Below are 10,891 nucleotides of genomic sequence, written 5' to 3'. Positions count from 1 at the left end.
CAAGGCTTCCATCTTTGCTTTTTACGTCCAATGGATTTCAGAATTTGCAATAGGTCCCTCCCTGCTTCGGCGTGATTCATCTTATACTGTCGAAGCTTGCTTGTCTTCGGAGAGCAGGGCTGCGCTGGGGAACCTTGAGGATTTCATGATTGCTTGAGTAACTGCGCAGGCGTCAGAGCGCGATGGCGATGTTACCGGCGGCTGGCCGAAGCGTGGTGTTTGTTACCGGCAATGTTAAGAAACTGGAGGAGGTGGGCAGCGGCTTCCGTGACTTTCTGCCGTCGTTTACAAAGTGCCTGGGTGATGGCACTGGCTAGTAGTTTAGCTGTTTTTCTGTTGCTGCGAATGGTGGACTTGATGCTTATAGGCCAGCGATTCTCAGTCTCAGCAACTTTAAGATATGTGAACTTCAGCTCCCAAAATTTCCCAGGCACGTTCTGAGGAATTCTGGGAGTTGGAGTTCACACATCTTAAATTGCTGAGAAAAGCTGTTTTTCGCTAACGAATAAACGGGCCAGCCGTTGCAAGAGTTGGCATTTCTACATATCTTCCACCATGACTCACAAATAGACAGACCATGAGTTTATTGGTTATGAGAATTGGTGTTATTGATTGATTCGGCGCTAAAATAAAATTCTGCAATGCTTGGATTACCTTGCAAAAGTCTGGGCAACCAAGATTTATATACCTCTTTATTACTGGCTTGGTGTCTGAATACTTGCAATCCTAGCAAACACTGGTGGAAAGTAATGATGTTTTAACTCTAAGCTATCCATTATATGGATTTAAGCATTAGTATCTTCAATTTGTAGCATTGTTGTGTTTCCCCACTTTTATATGTTTAAATGTAATAAATAATCTAGGCGGAAAACTTTTTTGATTGATGTCACTAGGAACTGTCAGTTCAGAAATACCATCACCTTCACCTAACGACCCCATAATCCCTTACGGGGTGGAGTCTGGGCATCTGAATGGAGCTAGCAGAGGGTTTTAATGGCTGAATGCCCTTCCGGTCGCCAATGCAGTTTTGTTCAGCAGCAAATATATTCTCAGTGTGTCGAGAGAGAAATATCTGCCTCTACCTAGGATCAAACTCACAGCTTCCTGATTGTGAGGTGAGAGTTCCACCTCTTAGGCCACTGCACCACTGCTGTCCAGAAATACCATCCCCAGAGGAAAATTTCTTTATCCTATACTTGTAACAATAACTCTTGGCGGTGTAGAAGAAAATAAAAGCAAAGCAGAAAAAGCTACCACATGCATAGAAGAGTGCCTGCAATCAGTGTAGATGAATCCTTGATGAAGTAGGAAGTTTTTAACAATTTTCTAAAATATGAAAAGCTAATATGGCATTTGGGCTTCTCAGAGAAAGAGAATCCATAATAAAGGCACTGCTACATCGTCCAAGATATGGTTAAAGAGATGTAACTTGTGAAAGGTTATTAGTATTCAAAACTAACTACTTTTCTTTATCTTGCAGGTGATTCAGATTCTAGGTGACTCCTTTCCATACAAATTGGTTGCAAAGAAAATAGACTGTGAGTTCACGTTTCCATTTGTCTGTTATCTTAGCAAACTATTGATCACCACTAACCTTACTTTCCTTTAAAATTTTGTAGTACCTGAGTACCAAGGGGAGCCTGATGATATTTCTACCCAGAAGTGCCTGGAAGCATCTAAGCAGGTTGAAATATTCCTTTAGCTCATAACATAAGGCAATAAGAAACTCAGAAAGCCAGGAAGATTTTATAACTTATGTTCAAATAAATTTTGCTGTAGATTCCATAGAGAGCTACAAGCAGTTTTTACCAGTGGTGGGTTCCTATAGGTTCGGACGAACTGGCAGTAGCTTGGCGGCCTGGGTCGCTGGAACCGTCAGTGATCCAGGCCTACCACGCCCCCGAACCATTTCTCCTGGTGGTGCCATAGGGGCCACCATCTTGTTTTTTTAGTTGTACTGTGCTCAGTGCTCATCAAGCATGCACGCAAAGCACACACGCGTGGCATTTCCCTGAGCGAACCGACAATAGTCTCTGTCGGAACCCACCCCTGGTTTTGACTCTGGAAAGAATATTTCCGTGGTCCGGAGCGCTGCCACTTCCAGCTGGGATATATTCTGCCAGGCCCTCAGCGGTGTCTTAATGTGGGTAGCTCTCCTCCCCTCCAGCAGCTCCTCCGCCAGCATCCCGGGTGGAAGTGGCAGCGCAAAAGCCGCTGCTGGGGAAGGGACGAAGGGGTGGCAGTCGCCCGTTCTCGCCACCGCCACCCCTTTGCCCCTGGTAACGGCGAATGTTGTGCTGCTGCTTCCAGCCGGGACCCTGGAGGAGCTGCTGTTGGGGAGGTGAGCTACCCGCATAAAGACACCGCCAAGGGCCTGGCTCACTGATGTGGGAGCAGCTGCAGTGGCTGCCCGGTCGCTCCTGCCCCTCCCCCTGTGGCTGCAGCTGCTGCTCTTCTGGGGCTGCGTGGGGGCCGACCAGCTCTCTGGGACGCCCGAGCCAGCCAGGCACTCCAGACTGTGGATCCATATCAGTGCCACGGGCTGGAGCTGTACAAGTAGCCCGCTCGGGTGGGGAGGGAGGGAAGCCCTTGCCACCGCTGCCCCCTCGTTCCCGGTGGCTGTCACAGTGCCACTTCTGGCTGGTGTGGGCATGGCTGCAGGGGCTGGCCAGCCGCTCCTGCCCTTCCCCTTATGGCTGCTGCTGCCACTGCTTTTCTAGGGTGCCCGAACTGGCCAGGCACTTCGGACCACAGATGAGCCAAGGGTTGGAGGGCTGGGGCCACACAAGAAGCCCGCTCGGGCGGGGAGGGAGGGAAGCCTCAACCACAGCTCTGCTCCACTAAGAAGCAATGTCCGGGAGCCCCTCTCTGCAACTTTTGGCAGATGCGGCCGTTGCTCTTCCTGTTTCTGGTTTTTGCATTTGCATGCGCGCCAGGAACCAGATCACCAAATGGACGATGCGCATGTGCACACTGGAAACAAAAATATCATTTTCCTGGCGGCTCCTCTTCTGCTTTCTAGCATGTCAATGTGTGTGAAGACCAGCTGGCTGCTGTGCCTGAACCCGGAAAAGCAACTGGTGATGGCTCTGCGTGCCAGGGGAAATGGCTCCGCATGCCACTTCTGGCACGCGTGCCATAGGTTCGTCATCACGGCCCTATACCATTCCAGACAAGCTTCGAGTGATGGGACACCCACAGCTTCTGAAAGCAAGCTGTTCCACTGTTTGATTGTTCTCACTGTAAGGAAATTTCTCCTTAGTTCTAGGTTACTTCTCTCCTTGATTAGTTTCCATCCATTGTTTCCTGTCTTGCCTTCTGGTGTTTTGGAAAATAGGATGACCCGCTCATCTTTGTGGCAGCCCCTCAAATATTGGAACACTGGACATTTTGTTAGCTCTGATTACATTTTGTCACAGTCATCTTTAAAAATGCTGCGCTCCAACTATTAGGCCATTCTGTTTATATCCATTTGGCATCTACATTATATACATTCCTAACAGTGGTTCCTGCAACAAATCATTAAATTACATTATTGCTGTCAGAACCGCAGAGATTAATTTGGGATGGAAGTTGCCTAAAATTTTTAGAAAGCTTTATTTACAATATGTGGAATTACTTCCAAAAATAATTTCGGTTTTCATTGTTCTTTTGTTCTTTTATTATTATTTTCCTTTAACAGATTCAGGGACCAGTTATAGTGGAAGATACCTGCTTGTGTTTCACTGCTCTTGGAGGTCTCCCAGGGCCATATATGTAAGTTGGACTCCAGTAATTTGATGAGAGGATAGCTGATAATTGGAGAAAAGAAAATAGTGCAGGGTAGAGGTAAACAGGTGAAAAGTAATATTAGGCATAAAGGAATTTGTTTATTTTAATTATCTAGACTGAAAGTTCTATTGTCTTTTTTCATCCCTATTACAAGCCTTTTAAAAAGGAAATCAGAGGTCTAGATGTGTGTTGGTTATTTTCTGAGTGCTTTGATACTTAGAACTATTACAAAGCCTCCTCCCTCCCTTGTACAGTTCAGTGTTGTGAACATTTCTGGAGAAAAAGAAAAAGAAAAAACAGATATTACAACATTAGAGATTCAGTTTGGTAGAGGAGTAAAAGCACTGGCTAGAAATTGGAAATGTTCTTGTTCTGCCTTAGGCACAAAGCTAATTAGGTGATTTTAGCTTCTTTCTAAACTCTAGGATGACCACTATGGTAAATATTTTCTTTTAAAAAAAACTTGCCAAGAAATCACAAGAACTTGCCCAGGCAATTGCCAAAAAGCAGGACTGACATAAGTGCACAGAAATGAGTGAATGACAAAATTAGGAAACATACGACAAAAAGGAAATCACAATTATTTTCCTGTGAGGAAAGACTATTCTGATTGTGGCTCTGTCATTTGAAATGAAGGAGAATAAAAAGAAACATGGAGTATATAAACAATGCATAATATAGATGGTATGGATAGACCAATGTTTCTCTCCTCACCCTATTAAAACCTGAGGTCTTCCAATGAGACTAAATGTAGGAAGACTCAATACTGAGAGAAGAAAATGCCTTTGTACACAACACATAGTTCAACTGCAGTGGTTGTTTCCAACTGTTGTATTAATGGCAGCAATTGGACAGTTTTAAAAAGGAGTAGGTAGGCAGTTTCATAGAAGAGAAGTATATCGATCCTTCCTGATACTGATGACCATTGACACCTACTGAATCATGGGCAACATGGATGTTGGTTACTGAGAAGTGACTGTCATCCACCACCCAGGCTTGTGGGTATCAAAACTGGATCCCATTGGCCAAAGTATGGCACCGAATCTTGAACAGGATGATCCTTGGCATAATCCAGCTGGGCTGTTAAATAAGAAATGCTGTGTCATGCAAGAAGAGAAGAAAGAGGGATCCACTATAAACTCTTGTTAAGGAAATCTTTATGTTTTGATTTCTTGTATTTCTGATAAGGCAAACAAAAAAGGGCAAGCACGCTCTTACTGCATCAGTTTTGCTGAACAAGAATTTGCCAGCTCAGCACTGATGTTTTCACTGTTAATTTTTATATATTTGCTGTATTTTACTTACTATTTTATTTCTGTTTATTAGTTTTTATGAGATTTTAATAGTTATACTTTGCACATTTTCTTGGAAATCTTGTACAAAAGTGGAACTGTTATTTGGATTAAATATTTGGTAACTTATTTATTTAACAGATAATTTTGGTCTTGCGTTGCTTGTTGAATAATGTTCAGGTGTTTTTATTATTGTGATAGTGAAAAATATAATGATTTATGCCTGTATTTGTGTTTCAGAAAATGGTTCCTAGAAAAGCTAAATCCAGAAGGTAATTCAGCGTTCTATGCGCTACCGTTCTTCCATCCTCTCTTCTTGATTTGTATTTGCAGACCCTTTCTGTCCTATTCCATTCTGTTTTGAATAGTTTACAGTAGAAAGCTAGGATAACTTGTAAAGTATTTAAAAAGTTTTAAGTTTTTGTCTGATTTCATATTAAAGTATCTATTTGGCAGAATTGGTCCTAATGTTCCATATCTTAGATCTGAGTTAGACTTTATAAAGCTGAATTATATTGACATCATCTATTTAAATATAAGTTAAAAGTTTTTCTTCTGCCACAAGCATATATAACAGGAACAGAAAATAATTCATTGAATTTTTAACTGCACTGTGTCGTAGAATAATAGAAAAGCTAGTAGTCCTATTGGTTTTTCTTTAATATATATCAAACACATTAGGCATATGGATACCTGATCAATTCCAAAACATGTGAATTGCCATTTTGTGTCCTACACATCTCCCCTTCAATCAAGAAAAAATTAATGAAGAAGAAAACGTGACTTTGTTTTCTTATTTCTTAGGTCTCTACAAACTGTTAGCAGGATTTGAAGATAAATCTGCTTACGCTCTCTGCACCTTTGCTTTCAGCACTGGAAATCCAGATGATCCTGTAAAGTTATTCAAAGGCCAAACTCAAGTGCGTATAACAATGTTGAGTTATCTGTGTTAGTAAACGAACTGAGGAATTGAACTGTATTTCTTTTCTTAGCATAAAACAGCCACTTTCAGCATTCATACATAACAACTTAAAACATAGTCCAAGTGCTTCAATAATGTTATCTCATTTTTAAATAGTGCCCAAAAGTAGGCTGGTGCTATTACATACGGGGAGAAGTAACTAAAATTATTTTATGGCAAATAAAAAACAGTATAGGTAGGTAGGTGAGAAGTAATGAAGGGAGATAAGTTGGTTGGCTTGCTGTGCAAGAGTAATGTGATTGATAGTGGGATATATGCAGCTGTGTGAAAAAGTGCTGCATGCTTTCAGTTTTAAGCTGTATTTACATGTTTAATCAACGTTTTACTCATAGAAACCACATAAAATTAGTACTTTGATGAAAATTTCTGTAGTCGGATTGAGATGCATTATTTTCATTAATATAATCAAAGTCTTTTTAAGATTTTGAGTGAGTTTATGTGCTAAAACAAACACAATTTGAATTTTTGAGGAAGTTAGGATCAAAAGTAGCCAATCAGCAGCGAGCTTTGGCTGATCAATCAAAATACACAGAGGCTAAATCTATGAGCCAATCAATGTTGTCATATTCTCTGACTATAAATAGGCATGAAAAGCATTGAGAAATTTAATTTAGCTCTGGCTATGGGCAAGGATGAAGGCCTTTGCTCTCACCAGTACTGAGCAGCAGCATCGCATCGTTGTGCTTCTTGAAGAGGGTTACTCCTGTACAGAAATAGCCAAGAGAGTGAAATGCCATCACACCACAGTGAGCAGAGTGATTGAAAAATACCAAATAACTGGTTCAGTTGATGACAGGCTCCGCTCTGGAAGACCAAGAAAGTCGACAAAACGGCAAGATCGGGCTCTGCAACGCATTTCGATGGCTGACAGGAAGCTCACCTCACCTCAGATTACAAGAATTTGGGGTGAAACATATGATGCAAAAGTATGCACAAGCACACTGCGTCACAAACTGCTTGCCAGAGGGCTCAAAGGATGCAGGGCTCGAAGTAAACCTTTGCTCACAGACGCTCACCGTTCTCGTTGACGTGCGTAGGCCAAGAAGCATGCCAAGGAGACCAACGAACAGTGGGCCAAGGTCATCTTCAGTGATGAGAGCAATTTCTACTTGACTGGGAGTGAGTGCAATAAGTATGTCAGAAGATTTCCAGCTGAAGAATTTAGGCCGTACTGCCTGAATCTTATCTGTGAAGCATCCATTGCACGTGATGATCTGGGGCTGTATCACTGCTTCTGGTATTGGTCGGATACAAATCGTGCAGGGAATCATGAATTCCAAGCAGTATGTTGAAGTCCTGGAAAAGACCATGCTTCCTCCAGCTCAGCAACTTGTAGGGAAGGACTTTTCCTTCCAGGATGACAACGCTCCTTGTCATCGAGCCAAGTCTGTCCAGCAGTGGATGAAGAAGCATGGTGTTCGACTCCTGGATTGGCCAGCTCAGAGCCCGGATTTGAACCCAATTGAGACTTGTGGGCGAAGATTGGTTACGAAATAAGCAAGAAGCATCCGAAGTCCAAGCAGGAGCTGATTGAATCCATTATTGCAGCCTGGCACCACATTTTCACTAAAGATCACGTGCAAAAGCTTATATACAGTCTATGCCAAAATGATGCCACCTGGTGATAAGCAATAAGGGCTGGCCAATTTCATATTAGTAACCATGTTTGGTTACGTAAACAGTCCTTTTAGGCCACAAACTATAAAAATGTTAACAAAACACTAGCATTTAAACATTGTAAGCATGCAAGAAAATTCACAATCCCCATCCAAACAGCACCAATTGCAAAAAGCTTATGCTTTTCACTTAAAAACTACCAGTATTTATTTAAATCTAACAATATTTGCATATCAGTTAGCATCATAAAATCAATGGCCTGTCCAAAAGCTGTCACTCCTGAGCTGATGCAAAGGCTATCTGATGATGTTGCAGAAAAGATTTAAATGAAAAATGTATTTCCCAAAATTGCCAGTTTTTTGCCACTGTTTTTTTAAAGGTTTTGCAGGGACAGATTAATATTTGAAAAGGAACAAAGTTTTCCCTGCCAAAATGGCTGCTTGTCCTGTTGAATTGTAGCTACGCATCTTAAATTTCTGAACAGTCACAAATGGGGTATAGATGGCCACATGGGCATGGACCGTGAACTGACTAGCCCTGTTTCTGTGCACTAGTATTCACATCCTGCTACATATCATTTAATGGCTTCAGAAATATTAATCTACTTATTTTTCTGATTTCCTTGTCAGGTTTCTTCCTTTGCTGGTTTGAATGTTGTAGCCTAATCCATAGGAAAAGAAAGATTTTAAAATTAATTTTTAATTGTTCTGTCCGAAAATTTCTCCTTGTTTCTAGGTTGGTTCTCTTAATTTCCATCCTTGTCCTACCTTCAGAGGCTGTGGGAAATAGTTAACACCCTCTTTGTGGCAGCCCCTGAAATATTGGAACAGTGCTGCCATCTCATCCCTAGTCCTTCCTTTCACTAGATTAGACAAATCCAATTTCTGCAACTGTTCTTCATATATTTTAGCCTCCAGCCCCTTAAGCATCTTTATTGCTTTTTCTGCATTCTTTCCACAGTCTGTACTCTTTAAATAATATGATCACAAAAATTGGACACAGTATTCTAAGTGGGATTTTACTAAGGTTTTATTAATCAGTACTAATACTTCACCTGATCTTGATTCTATCCCTTAATGAAACCTAGGTATTCTGTTGCCTTTTGGGGGGGCTGCTGCTGCACATTGATTGCTTATGTTTAAGTGACAATTGTCCACTAGGACTCCAAGATCCCTCACAGTTACTGCTATTGGGTCCAGTGTTCATATCTGTTGAGACCCTTATGTATCTTCCTTGAACCTATCTTTTGGAGCAGTGGCTCCAGATAGGTTTTGCCAAATAGGTATCATCTGTAATTTTGATAAGTTCCCCTTCTATCCCTTTATCTAAATTGTTTATGAAGATATTGAAGAGTTCTGGGCCTAAGACAGAACCTTGAGGTACCCCACTGCATATTTCCCTCCATGTAGATGCAGTTTCATTAAGGACTACATCAGTGGTGGGTTCCAGATCCCGTTGCAACCGTTACCGTGCGATGGGGCCAGGCATCCCCCATATGAATGTGCGCAGCGAGCGCGCACACACGCACAGTGCGTGCCTGCATGCTTACCGCCCGTGATGCTCCAGCTGCGTGGCAGAGCATTGCGCAGGTTCTGTACACTCCGTGCACGGAAGCTCTGAAAACTTCAAATACCGGTAAGGAGGGCAGGTGGGTGGGCCCTCCGGAGCACCATACCGGAACGGTACCTGGTGCTCCTGGCAGGCACCGGTACACCCGTACTGGGTCGTACCAGTCATAACCCACCACTGGACTACATATTGAGTGCAGCTAGTCAACCAGTTACAATTCTATCTGGTGATGATGCTGTCTAATTCACATTTTTCTATCTTAATCTAGTAGTAAGTTGTGGTCTACTTTATCAAATGCCTCACTGAAATCTAAGCAAATTGTGTCCATAGCATTTTGCTGTTCCACTAACAGTCACTTTGTCATAAAATAAGATTTGTCTGATTTGTTTTTGATGTCTGATTATAACTTTGCTTGCCTCTGGATGTTCACAAATTAATTACTTGATTATCATTGCTCGATTATCATTGCTTGATTAATCCAGAATCTTCCCAGGTATTTATGTCAGCTGATAGATCTGTAGTTTCCTGGATCCATTTTTATTTTTTTTAAAAAAATGGGAACCATATCAGCTCCTTTTCAGTCCTCTTGTGTATCATGGTGGTCTAGGATCTTTGAAAGATATAATTTGGTAGTTCTGAAATCACATCTGCCAGCTCCCTCAGAACTATATGTTTTATGTAAGGCCTAACTCTGAAAATTCAACATTAAATATCTCTTTTCCCTATAGGGGCATATAGTTGAACCAAGAGGACCTCGAGATTTTGGATGGGATTCTTGCTTCCAGCCAGAAGGCTACACTGAGACGTAAGGGAATATTTTCTCTTTAGTTATAATTGCTCAGTAAAATTACCCAGTCACTGTTGTACAATCAAGTATTAAGAAATGTGCAAACTCTGCTCTACAAAATACCAGTTTTGTCTTAAATATTTATGAATGTGTTTGTCAGCAGACATTTGGATTATTCTATTGTTTTATTCTATTTAATAATAGTGGATTTAGTACACATGTTCCATTGGCAATTCCCGTATCTCCCAAGAAGAGTATTTGATCAAATCACTCCTTAGGACTCAACATTTAAGACAAGAAATAGACAGTAAATTTAATTAATCCATTATACTACTAGATGAGTAAGTTTTGCAGTTTCTCATGGTGAAGTTCTAAATTGTCTTTTGCAGATATGCTGAATTGCCCAAGCCTGTGAAGAACTCTATCTCTCATCGTTACAAAGCCTTGAAAGAGCTGTCTGCCTACTTTGTACCCAGCAGAGAGCCTATCTTGTCCTAGTTGACCTGCATGGATCTGTGAAATATTTTTTTAATATAAAATTAAAATTAAAGCATGTGTTTCCTGTCTGTACAAATCATGTTCAGTAAATCTACTTTTTTTAAAAAAAATGTGTGTCTTGTCTTACTTTTTCTGAAATTTGTGGTGAAATACTAAGATTTTCACTGTGGATAAAAGATGAATTCCAGATGACTTTTTAAACACTTGTATAATATTCAATCCCCCCCCCCCCCAAAAATAATAATAATTCAGCTATCATAATGCTGCAAACTGAATATCTGTCCATCTCACAGAACAAGTGATTCTGGGCAGCTTACAAGTTAAAATGAATTCCTAAAAATCATAATAATTAACAATTAAAAATAAAAAACTATT

The 10,891-nt window shown here is 41.1% G+C and overlaps 1 protein-coding gene across 2 annotated transcripts; it reads left to right on the top strand.

Annotated features, from left to right (window-relative positions):
- Positions 1 to 41: 41 nt before the first annotated feature.
- Positions 42 to 10,626, top strand: ITPA (inosine triphosphatase). Of its 2 annotated transcripts, none has more exons than XM_081947355.1 (8): positions 42 to 251; positions 1,481 to 1,538; positions 1,620 to 1,684; positions 3,683 to 3,756; positions 5,304 to 5,335; positions 5,868 to 5,983; positions 9,960 to 10,036; positions 10,408 to 10,626. In XM_081947355.1, exons 1-8 carry the CDS (start codon positions 183 to 185, stop codon positions 10,514 to 10,516), a joined length of 600 nt encoding a protein of 199 aa, XP_081803481.1. In that variant the 5' UTR covers positions 42 to 182; the 3' UTR covers positions 10,517 to 10,626. The 2 variants fall into 2 exon arrangements, with proteins under 2 accessions (XP_081803481.1, XP_081803482.1); XM_081947356.1 differs by having other exon boundaries at positions 90 to 300.
- The last annotated feature ends 265 nt before the right edge of the window (positions 10,627 to 10,891 follow it).

Source organism: Natrix helvetica, assembly GCF_964273705.1.
Source record: "Natrix helvetica genome assembly, chromosome: 3".
Lineage (NCBI taxonomy): Eukaryota > Metazoa > Chordata > Lepidosauria > Squamata > Natricidae > Natrix > Natrix helvetica.
The sequence above is the reverse complement of the archived record's forward strand: the minus strand, read 5'-3'. Positions and strand labels throughout refer to the sequence as shown.

What these genes read in the sequence shown, in the direction of transcription:
- ITPA (XM_081947355.1), top strand. Translation starts at nt 183, where the DNA reads ATGGCGATGTTACCGGCGGCTGGCCGAAGCGTGGTGTTTGTTACCGGC. An exon ending in GGTCTCCCAGGGCCATATAT is followed by an intron (nt 3,757 to 5,303) that starts GTAAGTTGGACT and finishes TTTGTGTTTCAG; the next exon opens with AAAATGGTTCCTAGAAAAGC. An exon ending in AGAAAAGCTAAATCCAGAAG is followed by an intron (nt 5,336 to 5,867) that starts GTAATTCAGCGT and finishes CTTATTTCTTAG; the next exon opens with GTCTCTACAAACTGTTAGCA.